This window comes from Bufo bufo, chromosome 1 (assembly GCF_905171765.1).
Source record: "Bufo bufo chromosome 1, aBufBuf1.1, whole genome shotgun sequence".
In the NCBI taxonomy this organism is placed as follows: Eukaryota; Metazoa; Chordata; class Amphibia; order Anura; family Bufonidae; genus Bufo; species Bufo bufo.
The window spans coordinates 452,819,458-452,842,867 of NC_053389.1; the positions used below are offsets into that span (position 1 = coordinate 452,819,458).

Below are 23,410 nucleotides of genomic sequence, written 5' to 3' on the forward strand. Positions count from 1 at the left end.
CTGTTATGGGGGGATCTGTGGATGACTGACACTGTTATGGGGGGATCTGTGGATGACGGACACTGTTATGGGGGGATCTGTGGATGACGGACACTGTTATGGGGGGATCTGTGGATGACGGACACTTATGGGGGGATCTGTGGATGACGGACACTTATGGGGGGATCTGTGGATGACTGACACTTATGTGCCATCCACAGACCCCCCACCCCATAACAGTGCCATCCACAGACCCCACCCCTTAACTGTGCCATCCACAGATTCTGTGTAATCCCCCCCCCCCCGCCGCCGCCGCCCCAGTATACAAATATAAAATGTATTATTGAATTAAAAGTTATTAAACATGCCCCCCTCACTCCTAATTGTACCGTATATCCTAATTGCTTGTGTATAATGCCGGCAGGCAGAACGGGCGGCCGGCGCGTCGCTCACTGACGTCACTTGCCTGCGCCGCCTGCTTCATTCATAAAGGAGGCGGTGCAGGCACGTGACATCAGGGAGTTACGCTGCCGCCCGCCCGGCCTGCCTGCCGGCATTATACACAAGCAATTAGGATATGCGGTACAATTAGGAGTGAGGGGGGCATGTTTAATAACGTTTAATTCAAAAATACATTTTATATTACAATACCGGAGCGGTGGGGCGGGGCTATAGTACAGTGACCGCACCGCCCCACCGCTATTGCCGGCCCCCAGCTCCTCCTCCCAGTCCCTCCCCCGGCCCCCGCTCTGTACATCGCATCCAGCGATGTAAAACTGCCAGCATTCGCCCCATAAGACGCAGGGGCATTTTCCTCCCATTTTTGGGGAGGAAAAAGTGCGTCTTATGGGGCGAAAAATGCGGTAATATGGCTGACAGGAAATCACTTCTTGCATCACAAACTGAATTCTGGTGCTCAAACAACTCTGCTTGGAAGCAAAGTTCTGCACACCGTTCCTTCACATAAGGTGTCAGGAGCAAAATCAAGTTTTCCTTTTTGAGTTGGATTTCACTTATTTAGAGACTTATTACATACATAATACATTGACTGTTATGGAGGACTACAATCTGATAATAAAACCATTGTGAATGTATTTGAGTGAACATATATGAGCATTGGAGCTGATGACGCTGGCAGATAAGGGTTAAGGTTTTGATCATATCCAGTCTTTGATGGCACATTGTATAGATTCCTAGCATGCATCTGTAAATAATTGAAACATAGCCATTTTCAGTCCAGTCAGAAAAGAAGCCTTATGTAGGGCATGACTTTCTAGAACAAAATGCGGATTGAATGAAGTATTAAATTGCTCTTCATTTTATTCTGCCACCTGAGGCACAGACAACTCAAAACTAGTGTTGATCGAGCACCCAAGTGCTTGGGTGCTCGAGTAGAACTTTTTGGGATGATCGGGTGCTCTACAGAGCACCCGAGCACAATGGAAGTCAATGGGAGAACCCGAGCATTAAACCAGGCACCGCCTGCTCTGAAGAGGGGAGGGTGTCTGGTTCACAGGAACAGGTCAGAAATTGATGGAAACACCACCGAAATGGTTCGGGAACAGCATGGGAAGGATGTCTCGATCCATCTTGGACTCCCAGGTCACTTTTACAGACTGACAAGATTAAATCGATTTTAGAGGAAAAATTGTTAGGAAACATTCTTTCCTGTATATTCACTTGTATATAAAGTGCAAGTGCTGCCAAAAATTACAAGGAAGAGGCACTCCGATACAACCTGTATATTACATAAAGGAGGGCCTCATTTACATTGTGGTACAATTGTTCAGGTAGTGGGACTCCTTCACTCATAAATCCTATGCACTAAGTGAAAGGGCTGCCAAAAATTACAAGGAACCGGCACTCCAATACACCCTTTATTACACATAAAGGAGGGCATCACACACACCCTTGAAAAATTGTGATTGATGGCCTGCTGGTGACCCTCAAAAACACTAGGAGCAAGGACCTGCTGGTGACCCTCTAAAACATTAGGGGCGAGGGCCTGCTGCTGATCTGACCATCTAAAACATTAGGGGTGAGGGCCTGCTGCTGATTTGACCATCTAAAACATTAGGGGTGAGGGTCTGCTGCTGAGCTGACCCTCTAAAACATTAGGGGCGAGGGCCTGCTGCTGATCTGACCATCTAAAACATTAGGGGTGAGGGTCTGCTGCTGAGCTGACCCTTTGAAACATGAGTGGCGAGGGCCTGCTGCTGATCTGACCATCTAAAACATGAGTGGCGAGGGCCTGCTGCTGATCTGACGATCTAAAACATCATGGGTGAGGGCCTGCTGGTGACCCTCTAAAACATTAGGGGTGAGGGTCTGCTGCAGAGCTGACCCTTTAAAACATTAGGAGCGAGGGCAGCCTAATAAGCATGTTGATATGATGGAGGGAGACGAGAAAAGGAAGATTGAACCATATACCCTTTTTTGTGGTGGAAGGGGTACATGGGAATACAGTGTATTCAATACACCATAAAAGCCACATTTAAAGTGCCTTTATGTTCAGCTGTTTTCCTCTGGTGGAGTAGAGAAGTCAGGGGCAATCCAGGCCTTGTTAATTTTGATAAGAGTTAACCTGTTAATATTTTCAGTTGACAGGCGGATGCGCTTATCAGTTATTAGGGTATGTCCCAAGCAGCACTAAATACCCGCTCTGACCAGTGGCGGATCCAGAGCCTGGCCTCGGGAGGGGCACTTCCCCGGACAATAGGAGATTATGGGGATCCTGTGTCCCTGCCCACCCTCAAGCCACACCCACACACAGCCCCACCCATATATCGCGCCCATACATCTTACATCCAGTGACGTCTCCTTTGATGTAGATGTTCTCTTTCTTCATCTTCTCCATTCAGACCAGACCACCATGATGATTTATTTCAGCCATCTCTCATCTCTGCAGAGTTTGACTGACAGACAGACAGACATCTTAGTTTACTACTTTTCCTCCCACCAACTCAACATCCCATCATGCACCCCTAATACTAAGACGCTGTGCCCCCCAAAACTATACTGTAGAAACAGATAAAACCCCTGAAAATACTAGTTACACACAGATAGCGCCCCCTTCAATAATTATTGGAACACAATGCTCTAAAAAAATAACTGCACCCAGCAAATAGTGCCCCTGACACTAATAGTGTAACCACAATGTCCCCCAAAAATAACTGTGCTAAGCTGATACTGTGCCAGGGCGCCCCCACAGTAATAGTGCTCTCCAAAATCCCAACAATAGTAATAATTCTGTGCTAGAGTGCACTTAGTAGTAATAGTGCTCTTACAATGCCCCCAAAAGTAATTGTGTCCCAGAAGTAATAATGCTCCCATAGTCCCCCAGTTGTAATAAAGCCCCCCTATAATGTGCGCCAGTACAAAAAATGCTCCGTTGTGTGGCAGTAAAAAATTAAAATAAACTCCTCTTAGTGCCCCCAGTAGAGTCAATGTCCCCAGAGTGCCCTCATGTGATGCAATGACCCGTACTGTGTGCCACTACAAAAAACACTTAGTGCCCCCAGTTGAGCTAAGGTGCCCATAGTGCCCCTATAATTTGTGCCAGTATAAAATACTCCTATATAGTGCCCCCAGAAGATGCCCCCATAGTGCTCCTCCCCGTCCTATATAGTGCCCCCATAGTACTCCTCCCCCGTCCCCATAGTGCCCTTCATAATGTGGCAGTATAAAATCCCCATATAGACTGCCCCACATACATGCCCCCATAATGCTTCTTTCCCCCCTTCCCCATAGTGGCACCAAAATGGGTGACGGTATTAAATGCCCCTATATAATGCTCCCATAGTGCTCTCCCCCCCCTTCTCCATAGTGCTCCCCCCATAATGTGTCAGTATATAGAGCCCCCATTAGATGCCCCCATAGTGCTCCTTCCCCCCTTCTCCATAGTGCTCCCACCCATAATTTGCCAGTATATACGGCCCCACCCCCCTTCTTGCCATATTGTACTAAAAATAATTAAAACAATAAACACTTATACTTACCTCCATGACACTGCGATGCTATGCAGGCCTCTTCCGGCATGTGTCCCGCTCTGTACGGCTCATGCTGCGCAATTACGTCATCACGCCGCCTGCACCAGCCTCTGATAGGCTGCAGGCCTAGTGACTGTACCCTATCAGAGGAACGGGCAAGGGAGATGCCTCTCCCCTGCCCCGCACCGTTCATCAGATGAATATAGAGATGAGCGCTTCTACAATGGAAGCGCTCATCTCTCCCTGCCGCTGCCACCGCCGCCGGAATGGTCAGTAGGCCCCTTGCTCTACCTATATTCTCGGGGGGCGCCCGTTGCCCCACCCCCTGGATCCGCCAATGGCTCTGACAAAACGCCCGCGGCAGGGCAGGCCAGCACCTCCAAGGCGTAAAGCTCCAGTTCGTGCCACGTGTCCAGCTTGGACACCCAATAGTTGTAAGGTACAGCGGGATCACTGAGGACGCTGACATGGTATGCTACGTACTCCTTCACCATGTTCCAAAATGTTTCCCTCCTTGTGACACTAGGCCGCGGATCAGGGTGAGGGTGCTGGCGGGGTGTCATGAAACTGTCCCAGGCCTTGGAGAATGTTGCCCTGCCTTTGTTGGAACTGCTGTGTGTTCCCCTAGTCTCCCCTCCTCGGTTGCCCAAGGATCTACGTACTCTGCCGCCAGTGTTGTCAGCTGGAAATTTTTGGAGCAATTTTTCCACAAGGACTTTCTGGTATTGCACCATTTTGCTAGTCCTCTCCACCACAAGAAATTAGAGATGAGAAGTTCTCTTTGTAGCAGGGGCCGAGAAGGGTGAACAACTAGTAATCGGTGTTGGCCAAAATGCGTATAACGCGAGGGTCACGGGAAAGGCAGCATAAAATAAAGTCAGCTACAGTCAGGTCCATAAATATTGGGACATCGACACAATTCTAACATTTTTGGCTCTATACACCACCACAATGGATTTGAAATGAAACAAACAAGATGTGCTTTAACTGCAGACTGTCAGCTTTAATTTGAGGGTATTTACATCCAAATCAGGTGAACGGTGTAGGAATTACAACAGTTTGCATATGTGCCTCCCACTTGTTAAGGGACCAAAAGTAATGGGACAGAATAATCATCATAAATCAAACTTTCACTTTTTAATACTTGGTTGCAAATCCTTTGCAGTTAATTACAGCCTGAAGTCTGGAACGCATAGACATCACCAGGCGCTGGGTTTCATCCCTGGTGATGCTCTGCCAGGCCTCTACTGCAACTGTCTTCAGTTCCTGCTTGCTCTTGGGCCATTTTCCCTTCAGTTTTGTCTTCAGCAAGTGAAATGCATGCTCAATCCGATTCAGGCCAGGTGATTGACTTTGCATTGGCCATTGCACACCATTCCACTTCTTTCCCTTAAAAAACTCTTTGGTTGCTTTTGCAGTATGCTTTGGGTCATTGTCCATCTGCACTGTGAAGCGCCGACCATTGAGTTCTGAAGCATTTGGCTGAATATGAGCAGATAATATTGCCCGAAACACTTCAGAATTCATCTTGCTGCTTTTGTCAGCAGTCACATCATCAATAAATACAAGAGAACCAGTTCCATTGGCAGCCATACATGCCCACGCCATGACACTACCACCACCATGCTTCTCTGATGAGGTGGTATGCTTAGGATCATGAGCAGTTCCTTTCCTTCTCCATACTCTTCTCTTCCCATCACTCTGGTACAAGTTGATCTTGGTCTCATCTGTCCATAGGATGTTGTTCCAGAACTGTGAAGGCTTTTTTAGGCTACTTTCACACTTGCGTTCAGAGCGGATCCGTCTGGTGTCTGTACAGACGGATCCGCTCCTATAATGAAAACGCTTGCATCCGTTCAGAACGGATCCGTCTGCATAACTGTTTTTTTCAGATCTGATTTTTCACTTTGTGAAAACTCAGATCCGACAGTATATTCTAACATGGTGATGGGGACGCTTCAAGTTAGAATATACTAAAAGAACTGTGTACATGACTGCCCCCTGCTGCCTGGCAGGTGCTGCCAGGCAGCAGTGGGCAGACCCCCCCCTCCCTCCCTCCCCTGTATTTAACTCATTGGTGGCCAGTGCGGCCCCCCCTCCCTCCCTCCCCTGTATTTAACTCATTGGTGGCCAATGCGGCCGGCCCCCCTCCTTCCCTCCCCTATTTTAACTCATTGGTGGCCAGTGCGGCCGGCCGGCCGCCCCCCCCCCTCCCTCCCCTATATTTAACTCATTGGTGGTCAGTGCGGCCGTCCCCCACTCCCCCCTCCCCTAATTAAAATGACCGACCCCCCCATCATTGGTGGCAGCGGAGAGTTCCGATCGGAGCCCCAGTTTAATCACTAGGACTCCGATCGGTAACCATGGCAACCAGGACGCTACTGCATTCCTGGCTGCCATGGTTGCTTAGCAATTTTAGAAGCATTATACTTACCTGCAATGTCTGTGACCGGCCGGGGGCTCCTCCTACTGGTAAGTGAAAGGTCTGTGCTATAAGCAATGCGCCGCACAGACCTTTCACTTACCAGTAGGAGGAGCGCCCGGCCGGTCACAGACATCGCAGGTAAGTATAATGCTTCTAAAATTGCTAAGTAACCATGGCAGCCAGAACTGTAGTAGCGTCTTGGCTGCAATGGTAACCGATCGTAGCCCCAGCGATTAAACTGGGACTCCGATCTGAACTCTCCGCTGCCACCAATGATGGGGGGTCCGGCCGCACTGCCCACCAATGAGTTAAAAACAGGGGGGGGGGAGGGGGGGCCAGCCACACTGGGCACCAATGAGTTAAAAACAGGGGGGGGGAGCCAGCCGCACTGGCCACCAATGAGTTAAATACAGGGGAGGGAGGGGGGGCCGGCCGCACTGGCCACCAATGAGTTAAATACAGGGGAGGGAGGGAGGGGGGGGCCGCACTCGCCACCAATGAGTTAAATACAGGGGAGGGAGGGGGGGGGGGGTCAGCATCGGGCAGTCATGTACACAGTTCTTTTAGTATATTCTAACTTGAAGCGTCCCCATCACCATGGGAACGCCTCTGTGTTAGAATATACTGTCGGATCTGAGTTTCACGATCTAACGCAAATCCGATGGTATATTCTAACATAGAGGCGTTCCCATGGTGATGGGGACCCTTCAAGTTAAAATATACCATCGGATTGGAGAAAACTCTGATCTGATGGTATATTAATAGGGACTCCTGACTTTACATTGAAAGTCAATGGGGGACGGATCCGTTTGCAATTGCACCATATTGTGTAATTGTCAAATGGATCCGTCCCCATTGACTTGCATTGTAAGTCTGGACGGATGCGTTTGGCTCCGCACGGCCAGGCGGACACGAAAACGCTGCAAGCTGTGTTTGGGTGTCCGCCTGCTGAGCGGAACGGAGGCCAAACGGTGCCAAACTGATGCATTCTGAGCGGATCCGCATCCACTCAGAATGCATTGGGGCTGTACGGATCCGTTCGGGGCCGCTTGTGAGAGCCTTCAAACGGAACTCACAAGCGGAACCCCGAACGCAAGTGTGAAAGTAGCCTTAGATGTAGTCTGGCAAACTCTAATCTGTCCTTCCTGTTTTTGAGGCTCACCAATGGTTTACATCTTGTGGTGAACCCTCTGTGTTCACTCTGGTGAAGTCTTCTCTTGATTGTTGACTTTGACACACATACACCTACCTCCTGGAGAGTGTTCTTGATCTGGCCAACTGTTGTGAAGGGTGTTTTCTTCACCAGGGAAAGAATTCTTCGGTCATCCACCACAGTTGTTTTCCGTGGTCTTCCGGGTCTTTTGGTGTTGCTGAGCTCACCGGTGCGTTCCTTCTTTTTAAGAATGTTCCAAACAGTTGTTTTGGCCATGCCTAATGTTTTTGCTATCTCTCTGATGGGTTTGTTTTGTTTTTTCAGCCTAATGATAGCTTGCTTCACTGATAGTGACAGCTCTTTGGATCTCATCTTAAGAGTTGACAGCAACAGATTCCATGGACCTGACTGTTTGTGTGCCAGAGTCCCAACAGACAAGACTTCGCTGTCCTCATCAGGAGGATGACTCTATCTCCTCATCCTCTTCCTCCTCTTCGGCCCATCCACGCTGAACAGATGGAATAAACCTGCTATGGGTACTACCCTCTGTAGCGAAGGCAACCGTCTCCTGCTCCTCCTCCTCATCATCCAATTCACGCTGAGAAGACGAACAGAGGGTGGTCTGGCTATCTCACCCTGTGTGTTGTCTTCCCCCATTTCCACCTCTTCCACATGCAAAGCGTCCACCTTCATTGTGATCACTGAGCGTTTCAGTAGACACAGAGGTCAGACATCCATGCCCACTCGTCACTTGTGAAGAGCAGAAACTGACTGAAAAGGCGACGACCATGTTGCAGCTGGTATTCCACTACTGCCCTCTGCTGCTCACAAAGCATGGCCAACATGTTGAACTTAGAGTTCCAGCGCATGCTCACGCCGTACAACAGTCTGTGAGCTGGCAATTGCAAGCGCTGCTGCAGCGTTGCCAGACCGGCGGCACCTTGACTTTCGGAAATGGGCGCACACGCGCCGCACCTTCACCAGTAGCTTAGGAAAATTGGGGTAGGTTTTGAGAAACCGCTGAACCACTAAGTTGAACATGTGGGCTAGGCATGGTATGTGTGTGAGCTTGCCGAGCTCCAAACTCGCCACCAAGTTACAGCCATTATCAGACACAACCATGCCTGGTTGTAGGTTGAATAGCGAGACCCACAGCTTAGTCTGGTCCCTTATGCCCTGCCACAGCTCTGCGGCTGTGTGCTGTTTGTCACCTAAACAGATCAACTTCAGCACGGCCTGTTGCAGCTTCCCCACTGCAGTGCTACACTGCTTCCAGCTACTAACTGATGGCTGACTGGTGCTGCAAGATGAGAATTCAGAGGTGGAACGGAAGAAGGAGGTGGAGGAGGAGACGGGGGGTTGCAGCCACTAATGTAGGTGGTGGCGGAAATCCTAAAGGAAGTAGGTGTCACGGCCTATGGTCGTGACTCTTTGTGTCGCATGCAGTTGTCAGCGGTCTCCTTGTTGTCTACCGCAGGTTAGGACAGTTTGTATGTTTGTCTCACGTGTGGTTGCCGCTGGCAACATAATTATGTTTGGCAGTGTAGCAGCCTGAGTTGGTTGCTAGGCGGCTCGCCTTCAAGGCATGCGGTTGCTTTTGGCAACATTTGTATGTATGTGTTCACTTTCTATGTTTGGTGTGCACGGGATTCATGTTATGTGTACATTTCCCCTTTAAGTGACACTTACCTTGTCTGGTGTTGGAAGGGTTAACTCCTTTCCTAGTTTGTGGGTGTGGTTACTTGGGCTATTTAGCCTCTGCTGGATCCCTGTAGCTGAGGGGTACTCCAGCCATGCCTTATGCTGGAGTCATCCTCCTGGTCTTATACCATCTGTCCAGTGAGGACCACCCTTGTGGTCATAAAACATGTATTGATGTTAAGCTTATGTTTGTGTGGTGTCTTACCTTATTGCAGCTATGCATCTGGTTTCCTGTGTGTTTAATGTGTGTGTGCCTCCCTCTATGGTGTGGACATCAGCGTTTGAGCATGGGTTCCAGTCACTGTGTCTGTGGCAGGTAGGTGTGTAAGTTGTTTCACTCACCTGCCATATCCATATGTTGTATAGGTTTCCCTTTCCTTGCAGCTTGGTCAGTTTAGACTCCTGTTCGTCCGTGTCTAGGAGGAACAGGTCGTCTTACCCTGCTCCTAGTCCAGGGATATCCTTTGGGCTAATAGGGACCCGAGGTTCCTGAGTATGAGCCCTCCTACCATCTGGGTTGGCTCATACGGTTAGGAGTCAGGGTCAGAGTTAGGGACGCTTTAGGAGGTGACCAGCTCCCTGATTCTGTTGTCCTGGCCTAGCAGCTTCCCATTATCCCTTTAACATCGCACGGCGGGGGGTTTCCCCCACTCTCCGCCGTGACAGTAGGGCCCGCAATCCTTGGTGTCGGTAGCACCTGTGCCATCCCAGGGTACGACTCGCTCCCGGCCTCCGCAACGTACACCCAGTGTGCTGTCAGGGAAATGTAGCATCCCTGGCCAAAAGCACTTGTCCATGTGTCAGTCGTTAAGTGGACCTTCCCAATAACTGCGTTGGTCAGGGCACGGGTGATGTTACAGGACACATGCTGGTGTAAGGCGGGGACGGCACACCGGGAAAAATAGTGGCAGCTGGCGACTGAGTAACGAAGGAAGGCCGCCACCATCAGGCTGCGGAAAGCCTCAGTGTCCACAAACCTAAATGGCAACATTTCCAGGGCCAGCAATTTGGAAAGGTGCACATTTAGTGCTATGGCTGATTGTGGACGGCACAGGTTGCAAATGACAATTCTCTTTTCGTCCGCATTTCCTCAAAAAAGCGCCAGACTGAGGAACACATACCCCTTAGCAAGGGAGATTGCCGCAAGTGGGTGCTCTGGGGAACAGTTGAGGGCCTGTTTGGTGTGGCCCGCCTTCTCCCTTTTGCCACCCCACTGCCTCTTCCAGCCTGTTGTGTTGCTGCGGATCCCTCTCCCTCTGTACTGCTGTCCTTGCTCGGCTTGCCACCTTCCCAGGTTGGGTCAGTGATTTTATCGTCCACCACCTCCTCTTCCAGTTCCTCACTCTGGTCATCCTCCTGACATGTTGACCTAACAACAACCTCACTTATTGGCAACTGTGTCTCATCATCATCATCATCCACCTTGTGAAACACTAATTGCCATTCCCCACCGTCATCTTCTTCTGACTGTGGATGCTCAAGGGTTTGGGAATCAGTGCACAAGATCTCCTCATGTCCCTCTTCAAGCGGGCTTGGCAAGAGGCCCAAATCAAGGAATGGCAATGAAAAGAGCTCCTCGGAATTTCCGAGTGTGGGATCACTTGTTTGCCAAGACTCTCCATGGTGGGAGGAAGGAGGATCAGGGTGAGGATTCTGTTGAGCAGACTGTTGGCTACTGAGACTGGACTTTGTGGAAGACAGGGTGGTGCTTAACCGACTGGAAGCATTATCTGCTGCAATCCAACCGACCACCTGGTGGCACTGGTGTGACTTCGAGAGTGCCGTCCTGAGCCGCCCTTCAAACTGGTACATGAAGCTAGGTATTGTGGATGAGTGTGTTTCTTGTGCTCGGGCAGCAGGCACAGTTTCACCGCGCCCAGGGCCACGGCATCTGCGTGCACCATCAGCAGCACGGCCACTTCGCCTTGAGCATATTAAATGGTATATATGCTTGCAAGTATGTTACACGTACAGTAGCGCAGGTTTTGTAAGTGTATGTGCAAATAAATTACCCTGAATGTCACAGATATTTAGGAAGCTCAAACGTTATACAGGAGATGTAGCGCAGGTAATGTCACTGTCACCAGCAGTGAAATTTTTTTAATAAATGTCACAGATATTTAGGATGCGCAAAGGTTATACAGGAAATGTAGCGCAGGTAATGTCGTTGTCACCAGCGGATAAGAAAAAATTACACTGAATGTCACAGATATTTAGGATGCGCTAATATTACACAACAGATGTAGCAGAGGTTGTGTCACTGTCAGCAGCGGCCAAACAATTGCACGCAATTTAGCGCAGGTTGCACGAATAATATATATTGCAGCCAGATAAAACAAGGTCTCTAACACCTTTCAACACTATTCAACTGGATCAACACCACCAGTGCATACACGGGTGTACCTCCTATATATGAGTCAACAAAGAGAACTGGTACCACAAAAATACCCAAATATCAAAGTTTATTAATAAAACATAAAAGACATATATGACATACATACATACACATGTACAAACATGTGGAAACAAATAAAGTGCCTGTGCCGGCAGCTCATAAAATCACATGTAGCGTACAGATGGATTTCCTAGAACTCAGCAGCATGACTATAAGGGATAAAAGTATCTATCATGAGATCCCCAATATGTAAAGCGAGTCTAACGGGCAGCAGTGACTTGCACTAGGTCCAACTAATTCAATAGTCAGATGTGCGCCAACATTCACAATAAAGATATCATATCAAGAACGTGCTGAACAAGTCTGGATCTTTCTTACCCGATAAGCTGTGTGGATGAGCTGTCGCTACCTGGCGTGCCCCTCTATGCGCGTTTCGCGTTTGCTTCTTCTGTCCCTACACTATCTGTCCCTTCTGCTGCAGCTCCCCCTGACTAAGACTGAGCTGAACCATGTGTCATTGGGTGCTATATAGCAACTAATGACGCGTTCCAGCCAGCCAATCACTGTAATGCCAGTAACCAACATGGCTACGACATTACAGTGAGGGCCAGTACTTCCCTGCACGTTTTTTGGCTGCGTAGCAGCCAACAAACTTGCAGGGAGGAGACTCGAGCATCGCGCTCAAGCACACGCAGTGTTCGGCCGAACACCGCGATGTGCCGAGCATCGCGATGCTCAAGTGAAAATGGTGTTCGGCCAAGCATACTCGCCCAACACTACTCAAAACATAATCCTACAATGCCGACAAGTGTTATGCATTAGCAGAGGACCACTTTGTACATCCTTGGATCGTTCCTTTGCCATCAGCTTCTAGATTTGTCTTAATTTACTGCATTATAATATCCCTCCCGCACAGACATTACATGACACATTTCTGAGTACAACCCTTTGTGTCACATTTGGACTTGAAAGGTGACCAACAAATAACTATCAGATGGGATCTTTTTTCCATGGTGCACATATGAACTTTAACGGAAAAGCCTCATCTAGCGATATGAAATACTTCTGTGAAGGAGGAATTTACCCCCGCTTAGATGTTTGCATGTTTGTCATTTTTCTCCTTTCTTTATCTTCTGGTTTAATTTAAGATTGACAGGGATAGTCTAATGTATATACACACCCTTATAGCTTGGTGTAATAAGTTTAGGTGAAGAACAGCATGTTTCTGTTTCATTAGCTTTCACATACACTTTCACAAGTTTCCACAAACAATTATACAGTGCAGGATTCATCAGAAGACATACAGTACCATACTGACTTATTATAGGGTCCATAGTTTTCTCCCGAATCCTGATAAAGACCTCTCACCCAGGTAAGCCACTTCTCTCTGCTCTGCACTAATGAGGGGCAACCCCCCTGAAACAGTTGTCTGCAGATGAAGTACTGGCTTAGCTGTTATTTAAGTTATGCTGAAGGCCTGTTTAAAAGGTTGAACATTGACTTACAGGATAGCTACCTTATATCTGGTGGTATCAGAGGTTTAGCTTTCTTTTCTATTTGAAAATAAGTAATTTGCATACTTTGTTCCCAGAGGAGGATTGCCTGACCTATTAGACTCATTACGCCTACTTGGCACTTTCCATAAGGAGAAATTGTATCCCCCAAATCTTGACCTGGCCTCTCACCCAGTTAAGCCAGTTTTCTCTGCTCTTCACTGGCAAGGGGCAATCACCCCAAAACAGCTGTCTGCAGATGAAGTGCTGGCTTAGCTATTATGCCTCAAGGCCAATTTAAAAAGTTGAACATTGACTTATAGGATAGCTATCTTACATCTGGTAGCATCAGAGGTTTTATTTTTGGAAAGAGAGCTAATTGGCATACTCTGAGGTGTTTGTCATTTTATTGGCAGAATAGCACTGCAAGCAGACCTGATTTTCTTCATTAAGAATGGCAGAAACTGTGACTGAGGGACTTACTTTACTAACACAATTGTGAACATAGCCTGAGATAATGTAAAAGCAGAAAAAGACTGCTCTCTCTGGGAACTGCACTTGGCAAAAGTCTAATACAACTAGGATAGTCAAGACCATGACAGTCATTATTTTACTTCTAAAGTTTATTACATGTTAGTTAAAAGTATAAATCCCTGCCCTGTGTTCCACTGTGGAATAACTTTCTGCTGCGTAAGTAATAATGTGTTGCTGTTTTTCTAAAGCATATTTTCTCCGTTTATTACAATGAGGGATGTAATCCACACATATAAATCCACAACAAAATCCACACCTTTGTAAAAATCTGCATCTGCATTTTTTCTGATGGATTTTTCTACTACGTCTGAAGGCACCATTACTGGTAAATCACCAGTATTGGATGTCTAGTAGCGCCTCTCTTTAGTACTTTGCGGTACTACATGCCATGATGATCTTCTCCTTTGGACACTAGGTGGGGGTGGCACCATGTAATTTTTCTGGTACACTGTATAGCACCCTAAAAAGCTCCTGCGTTCAATAGAGGAAGCTATTTACAGCTTCCAGCAGCTATTTCAGATTTTTATGTGTAAGGACTTGCTTTATATGTGTTAGTTATCTGCTTATTTGTCTTTGATGTTCATTTTCTCTTTTCCTGGGAATGCATTTTGGGGCTCTGGAACAAATTACCAATTTTAACATAGAGACACAATATTTTCAATTTACAGTGATCGTCCCAGAACCAATTAATATTGTAACTTGAGGGACCGCTATTTAGAGGATTGGACTACTCTCCTGTGTTTATATAAGCACAGATGACATGGATTACAGATCTTTTATTTATTTTTTTTATTATTTTATTTATTTTATTTTTTTCAATTTCACAGCAATTTGCTGTCACTTTTTCTATGTGTATATCTGTATTGTACACTAAATAAATTCAGCAGGCACATTTCTCAATTAGGAATGCAGTGAATTAATCCAGGATTTGGTTCATAATGCTGCTTAATCTTACATCTAAGTCCTGATTTCCTGCCATCACTTCCAGGAGCTAAAATTACAGATAAGATTGATTATGTAAGCTATTCATGCTCGGTTGAATATGCAGAAAAATGCTCAGATATGGTTAGATGTCTCACTAATCTTTATAATGTACATTTCATGGATTTCAGTCTGTAAATATTCCTCTTCTTCTCTTTTTCCTATATTTTAGGCTTTTCTGCAGCCACATCTACTTGGAGATGAGTTCACACATTTAGAATTTCCAAGGAGAGTGCAACGTAAGGAACTGGGAAAGATGATGCTCTACAGGGACTTTAATATGACCGGCTGGTGAGATATTTTATACTGTGGATTCACATGGCACTAACTTGGTTGATGAATGCTATCTGCTCAAAATACAGGATCCTTTAATAAGTTGAAACCACCATTTTGTTCATGCATTGATATACTGTACAGTATATAGATATTTGACACCGAATTTTAAAGTAGGTACAATGTATTCCAGTAGGTAGTAGCATTCTCTGGGCATCCACTAAACCCAGAGTTGTGCATCATCAGACTGACGAAAGATGAAACATGATTCATCACTCCCTACTTAGGATCTTCTGCTTTATGGAAGGTGGGGTGCCCTTGGTTTTGCGGTGCGTGTAAGACTGGAGACAGGCAGCAGAGAGTAGCGGAACAGAACAAGTCTTTATTGAATTGCAAAGCTGTAAGCACTTCCACACAAGATGAAAGGCTCAAGTCTTAGTAAACCTTAGTTACCTCCAGAGTTCCCTTTGAAATGCACTTTCTCACATAGCAATTCCTATATGCCATTCCAGCCAAGAGAAGCAATGTTTTCCTCAATGTCTGCAATTGCTAACTGCAAAATGCATACTCCAAAACCAACAATGCTAGTTGCCACTCAAGTAGGGAAGAGTGGTCGGAAACCATAAATACCCTAACCAGGGCTTTAAGGTCTAGTAACTGTAGACATGCGTTACCCTCAGGCTAAATCCCACACTCCCTCTTTCAACTGGACATTCCTTATCTGCATATCATGTTAGAGGTCCCTAGAGTCCTTGGGGGTCTATTTTGACTGAAGCTTACTGACAGGATTGGAAGCTGTTCTCTCTGCAGCCTTGTTTCAACTGCCAACTCACTTATAAACAGGAAGGAGAGCCAAGCCTAAGGTTTTAAGCTGCTCCTTCTCCCTGGGAACAGTATCTGGATTAACCCTTGATTTAGTTTACAGCCTATGCAGATAGTATAAAGCCGTGGAAATATTAGGAATATGTCATGAGTTACCTAAGTCATCATAATATATTCCAGTTTTAATCACTAACAAGGGCCTAGTGGGTCACTGCACATGGTGATCTCAGGCTTCTGCTCTGCTGGACCATGAAAACCCTTTGCATGGACTTCACTCTTAGACGCTTCTAGATCACAGTAGTAGCACTTACAGTTCACCAGGACAGATCTAGCAGATCCAACATTTTACAAACTTACTTGTTGTGACGGACTGAACCGTCACTGGGGCTGCTGGAGAAGCCTGAGGGCCAGCCTCCTTCCTACAGACTATGGACCCAGAACTATGGAGACCCCCTCAGACCTTTTGGGGTTACAAGGATCTATGAACCCTGATTTATGTGTGGAATTTATATGCCACATATTTCCTATTGCCCATTAAAGGTGCAGGGTGTGGATTCAGCAACACAAAAAGGGTTAACTCTGCACTGAGACTCCCACTGATTGTGTTAGTGATGGGATTAAGATAGCTGACTAGGAGCAGCCGACTCCTAGATGAGTAGATCACCCTATGATACACTCAGGAGATAATCCCATCACATGTGTCTCCTCCCTCCCTATTCATTCATTATGGAGGGGGTGAAAATGTCTGTTTGCATGTTGTTCATGGTTGATTGCGTTATGTTGTTAGACTTCTTGAACTGTATATATAATGAGTTGATCTTCAATAAAGAGAGTTCCTGTTTTACCCTTCATCATGTTGAGGCTGGTGTTTGGGTAACTGATCGACACTGGGGATTTCTATACGCTGAAGATTTGCTATACTCCTCTGGCTATGACCCCTTGCTCTTGTAAGAGCTGTTCCTGTTCCTTGTTCCTGTGGTGGTTTTGGTGTAGAGCGGAGTGCTTGGAGTCCTCGGGAAGCGCTAGGAGCATCCATCAACGGAGGTACCCGATCGGGGTGTCAGGAGATCTGTTACACTTGTGCCAAGTGATATTGTGCTTGTGGTGTTTTAAGTCATGAACTCTTCAGTACAACCCGTACTACTACCAATGTTAGGCTATGGAGATTACATGGCTCTGTGCCTGATTTTATGCACCTGTTTGCAATGGGTGTGATTGAAACACCTGAGCTCAATTAGGAGGAGTATCCACTTAATTTTGGCTGTGTACATTTACGCCCCCATACTTATAAAAAAAAGTGGCTTTATTTTAGCCAGATCCTAGGTTAAAGCTTTTTGTCACAACATGCATCATTGGTGTTTCACACTGTCACAATTACACTTTTATTACCCCAGGATATGTAGTAGAAATGAGGTGCAAATGGCACTTAATTTGGGGCAAATAGTAAATATGTTGCACAGCAAGTCACTATTTTGGAGTAAAATGTTAATTAGAAAGCCTAAAAGACTACCTAATAAATCATTTTTATGGAAATCCCTGTTTATCTGGCCAACCACAATGTGCTGTGTTGACCTTTTCTCTACTGCGGTTACAAGAAATGTTATTATGGTTGATACCTCATGACCTTCAATTGTATACCAAGAGTGTTAGTGGATATTCTTACGATTTTTAGACCCTTTGCAGATGCTTCTGTAAAATTACTGTAAGGTGTTTTTTCATCTCCCCAATCAATTTAAATTCAGTACCTAGTGAGACCTAACTTTTCTTAAACTGAGCATTGCAATAGATGATAGCACTAGTCATTATGTTGCACATATATTTCTGGTCTGTTGGACAAGTTGTACTTTCTAATGGCACCATTTACTATTGCATGCATGTACTATAAGTATTCTGACACCCAGTCTCTGTGTCAGGTCTACCCAGAGAGTAAGATTCCAACTAATACTGGTAAGCTGGGAATTCTTTTACTTCTACTTGGCTTTTACTTCATTTTACACATAAAATAAGATGAAAAAGGTGCTCAAAGAAGTATAATATATAATGGAGGGTCAGATCAGTACCGTTTGGTGAGGCTAAAGGGGTCAAATGAAGCTCACAAGTCTCAGTGGTGGTGTGAACTCCACATTGCAGCAATATAGCAAAGTGCCTAGGTACACTATCCCTCAGAGACCCTAGTCTGTTGATGGGGAATACCTAAATGGTTGCAATCGGAGCACCCGCCCTGAAAAGAGCGACCCCCAGCCTCTAGAACCTCGGACCTATGTAATCCGCCCTAACATAGACTAACCCCTAATGGCCCCAACGCTTTTCGCCGGTCATCCGACTCTTTAGGGAGCAGCGTTGTGGGTCAGAGCATTACTGAGCGGCAGTGGCAAGCGAACACTGCCTGCCACTTCCTTTGGCACACCTAACTCCACCCACAAAAGGGGCTCGTTGATGCAATCAACCAATGGCAGGCGGAGGGAGGAGACCAGCCAGGTCAGCTCAGTCAGCCTTTCTCTCTCCCGCTCTGATGCGGCCAAGGCATCGCGGGAAGGTAACCATGGGTATCAGAATACACTTTCCCTGCAGGTTCGTCCACACCACAACTCAGGAGAGGCATGGCTTAGCATAAGGGATAAACAATAGGGTAATCTGTCATCATGATAGTTATACACATTGCTCTTCAGGATCCAAGGGGGTGAAAGTTATAAACGCCCGAGTCAAATGCAGCAGGAGCTTCTATAGAAAGATGGGACGATATTTTATTAGATCAGACTCACAAGACAGGCAGCTCTGTGCCTGGAGATATTTACAAAGGGCTAATAGAAAAACAGTAGGCGCCCATTTGAAGTCAAGTGTCTCCCTCCAATCATAAAAAGGGCTTATATGAGAGAACCTCGTTCAGACCACTGGGGGTGACACTTTTTATTTTAAAGATCCACCTTGATTCAGCTCTCAGGATCAAATTGTCCCAATCACCTCCTCGGGGACCCTGCGGTGCATGCTGGATCCCCATGAAGTGAATAGATGCTATATGCATGCATGTAGTGGGAAGCTGGAAAAAAATTCCAAATGGGGTGGAATTGAAAAACAAAAATATGCAATTCTGACAAGGTTGTACGAGGTTTTTTTTTTTTTTGCATACTTTACTATGCAGTAAATCTGGCCCATGTCTGGATTAGTACCATTACGATACCGCATATACAGAATTTATACCACACTACTTTATTATACTATATTACATTATAAGCAGTAGTTTTTCTTGAGTTTAGATATTAAAAGCAGAAAACTTTGGAAAAAAAATATTTTTTCTTTATATAACCGTATTCTGACCCCCTAGGACTCATTTTTTGCAGGTCATTGTATAATTTTTACTGATACTCTTTTGGGTGTGTATGACCTTTTGATAGTTTTATTATAAAAAAAATTTGGGGTGAAGTGACAAAAAAAGGGGAATCGGCTTTATTTTTTTTTTTCTTTCTGTTACATCGTATGGGATAAATATCTTTATATTTAAATGGAATGGGTGTTTTCGGATGCAATGATGCCTATAATGTTTATTTTTATTCTGGGGGAAAAAGGGGTGATTATTTTAATTTTTTTTGTTAAAATTCTTTTTTTTAGGCCCCCAGGGGTCTAACAACCTAAAATTATCAGGTCCTTTCTAATTAGCAATGGAATTGAATCTATTACTAAATAGAAAATTCAGTATATTCTAATGTAGTGCTGCCACCTGCAGGCCTACATTGGAAGTTACCTGTGATAGGCATTAGAGCCTCCAGCAGGCTCCAGCCTACAAGGAACAGTTCAAGGAACAGTTTCAAAACTGACCACGGCATGTGAGAGGATAAATGTCTGTGATCGATGTTATCACCTATCACAGGCATTAGCCTTGGGTCTCTGCTGTTTAAAACAGCAGAAACCCAGCCGCAAAGGTGTCCACTGCTCCTGTGAGTGGGTGCCATATTTAAATTGACATCCACCATACATGTACGACGCTGGTTGTTGGGTTTGGTCGTTGTCCTGCTGTAGAATAAATTTGGAAGCAATCAGATGCCTCCCAGATGGTATTGCATGATGGATAAGTATCTGCCTGTATTTCTCAGCCTTGACCAAATCCCCAACTCCATTTGCTGAAATGCATCCCCAAATTTGTAAGGAACCTCCACCATGCTTTACTCTTGCCTGCAGACACTCATTATTGCACTGCTCTTCATCCCTTCAGCAAACAAACTGCCTTCAGTCCCAGGCAAATAGTTAAAATTTTGAGTCATCAGAGCACCTGCCGCCATCACTTTATACATCGAAGGTATGGCTTTTTGGCCGCAGTTCTTTCATGAAGAACACTTCTGGCCAGACTTCTCCGAACAATAGATAGGTGTCCCTGGGTCCCACTGGTTTCTGTCAGTTCTGAGCTGATGGCCTGCTAGACAACTTTCGATTTCAAAGGGAATTAAGCATGATATGTCTTGTCAGTTTGGGACTGTATTTCAGCAAATGGAGCTGGGGATTTGATCAGGATTAATAATGTCTGCAGTGTTGAGAAATATAGGAGATACTTTTACATCGTGAAATACCATCATGGAGGCGTCTGGCTCCAAATTTATTCTGCAGCAGAACATGCATAAAGACATACAGCCAATGTTATTAAAGGGGTTGTCTCACTTCAAAAAAGGGCATTTATCATGTAGCGAAAGTTAATATAGGGCACTTACTAATATATTGTTATTGTCCATATTATCTCCTTTGCTGTCCTGATTAATTTTTCCATCACATAATATCCTGCACGTATCAAGGCGTTTCAACCACCCAGCAATCCTGCAGCGGTGGCCGTGCTTGCACATTATAAGATCACGTTTTTGAATTTATTTATTTAAACCTATTAAGGGATTACTAGTTAGCATCTTTATTTAAAACTAGTAATATATTTGCTTCATACACCTTTATCCTAGTACATTATGATCAGTGACACTATGAGACATGCTGCCTAAGGCTCCATTCACACGACCGCAAAATGGGTCCGCATCCGTTCCGCAATTTTGCGGAACGGGTGCGGACCCATTCATTCTCTATGGGGACGGAATGGATGCGGACAGCACACAGTGTGCTGTTCGCATCCGCATTTGCGGTACGCGGCCCCGATCTTTGGGTCCGCAGCTCCGCAAAAAGACAGAGCATGTCCTATTCTTGTCCGCAGCTTGCAGACAAGAATAGGCATTTCTATGGGGGTGCCGGGCTGGTGTGTTGCGGACCCGCAATTTGCGGGTCCGCAACACACCACGGACGTGTGAATGCAGCCTAACAACAAGTTAAGTGAACAGACAGCCCTGGGATCCTTTCTGTACAGGGGTCCTTTAGTCCCGGATCACGTGAAAAGAATGTGGAAAAGGTCAAGGGGTATGAATACTTTTTCATGGCACTGTATTTATTCACATTGAATCTCGGCCTCCCCTCACTGGTTTATTATTGAAATATCCAGTGCTGTCCTACATCACATAGCCCTACACTGAATTCTGGTGTGTATCAAGCTGCAGCCTCTACATAGTATACCAAGCACAGTGACATACATTGTGTGCTTAATATTGCAGCTCAGTCCCATTCACTTAAATAGGCCTGAGCTGCACAGAGGCTGTGTGACCAATTGACATGACATCACAGGCCTAGGAAAAGGCGTCAGCCTCTTATAACAGCTGATTGGAGGGGGTGATCTGATATTGGTGACTTATTCTGAGGATAGGTGATCTGATATTGGTGACTTCTTCTGAGGATAGGTGGTCTGATATTGGTGACTTATTCTGAGGATAGGTGATCTGATATTGGTGACTTCTTCTGAGGATAGGTGATCTGATATTGGTGACTTATCTTGAGGATAGGTCATCTATATTTAAATGGACACTGTTGTTTGTTTGCTTTAATCAATAACTTTGTAATATGTCTTATCAGAGAAAATTCCTTGTTCCCTAGTTATCAGCTGTTTTCTCCCTCCTGTCCTTTCATAAACTAACTTTCTCCCTGAACTGTGTGATAAATCCATCTTGAGAAACCAATTTGGCCTGCTTGCTCATTGGAGGATCAGATGAATCATTGAAGTCTTTAGCAAGGGGAGAAGCAGGGAGCAGCAGACTGAGAAATATAGAGAGGCAGATGCAACACAGACACTTCTAGGGTTAATAGTAAGTGTTATCTATCACCCCCAAGTGCTTTAATGACATCACTACTGCTCATTACTTCTATATAATGACCTATATAGTGCTTCTACAGTATCTCCTTTCTCTATGTGTAGTCTGTGGTTAGACATCATAGCAGCTGGTCTCCACCCACCAGCTCAGGGACACCTGAAAATTTCATATGGAGCCTGCAGAGAGGAAAACTGCTAAAATGCCAGATACAAGTCATATAATGGTCATATATAGTGCTGTCACTCTGAAAGCACTTCTGAAAAGACAGGTTACACTTTAACTTCCAGAAAACCCTTTTAATGAATTATTTTTTCCCCACTCTTCATTAACTCTATTCAGTGCTAATTAACAAACATTTAAATGATGATCATTTTGATATCTGTTAAAGTATAAACCATATTTGTTCCCTTAACACTTGATTGACTAGTTTGTATAATTTTACTCTCATTTTAATGCAAAACTGTCAAATGTTTCAAATATTAACTGAATATTCATAAATAGGTTCTCATCGATAGAGTAGAAATGCTCCTCTTAACTTTCTTCCCTGAAGAGATCTGTCAGGATGATATACCTCGAAGCATGTTTGATTTGATTGCATTTAATTAAATGTATTAGTATGCAAGAATATATTTTTCTTTCATTGGCGCTTTGTTAAATTTTGGAGCTCTGCCAAGTGGCTAAGCAGTAGGGAATTACTTTATTTCCCTCTTCCAGCTAAGAAGGTCTTTCACTCTCCAAGGATCTGATTAAAAGGAACTTCACTCTCAATGCATTTCAGATGCCTCGCAGTGACCTTTTCTTTGTGTAGGTCTCTGGTTTTTCTTTACTGAAACAAAAAGTGCTTATTAATCTCTGGCAGAATTAGAAAACAAGAAGACAAAAACCGATTAGCTGGATTTCATTTGTGACTTCCAAATCGTATGTAATGAAGCGAGTGGTGTGGAAGTCTCACTGAGGATTTATTATGCTTTTAATGTATTAATAAAAGAGTTTGAAAAGTTGAGATGAAAAAGAGGAATTGCGCTGCATTCTGTATTGACCCACTTCATTTACATGCAGTTGATCCAATTTAATAGGATACTTGCATAATGTCACTTTCAAAGACGTTGTTCAACTCATTTAAAGGGGTAGTATGGTTTAAGGTTGTTAGTTAAAAGTTAGGCAAGTTTCCAACATAATGTATCAATTCCTCACAGTTTTCAAGATCTCTCCTTGCAGTCACTCAGTGGGAACCTTCATTGTTTACTTCCAGTGGAAGCAGATAAAAGTCTGTCATGGTCATGGGATAGATGCACACAGCTCTGACTACACTACTGTAATAAGCCAAACGCCTTTATTGCCATACCATGATGCCACCAATTTCTGCAAGAAGAGATTGAGACAATTAGATCCGTTTTTAATATACAATGACTAATTTATTTATAGTTTTCTCATTTTGGAGCAATTCGGCCCCTTACCTAAATGGGATCGCAGTACAACTCGCAAGTTTTTTATTGTGGGGTTG

The 23,410-nt window shown here is 45.1% G+C and overlaps 1 protein-coding gene across 2 annotated transcripts in view; it reads left to right on the forward strand.

Annotated features, from left to right (window-relative positions):
- PPM1H (protein phosphatase, Mg2+/Mn2+ dependent 1H) overlaps window positions 1-23,410 on the forward strand; it is a 233,048-nt gene that overhangs the window by 147,558 nt on the left and 62,080 nt on the right. For both annotated transcript variants that reach the window (XM_040408372.1, XM_040408363.1), the window contains exon 6: window positions 14,823-14,941. In XM_040408372.1, coding sequence (XP_040264306.1) covers window positions 14,823-14,941 — 119 coding nt within the window. The remainder of the gene's footprint in view (window positions 1-14,822; window positions 14,942-23,410) is intronic.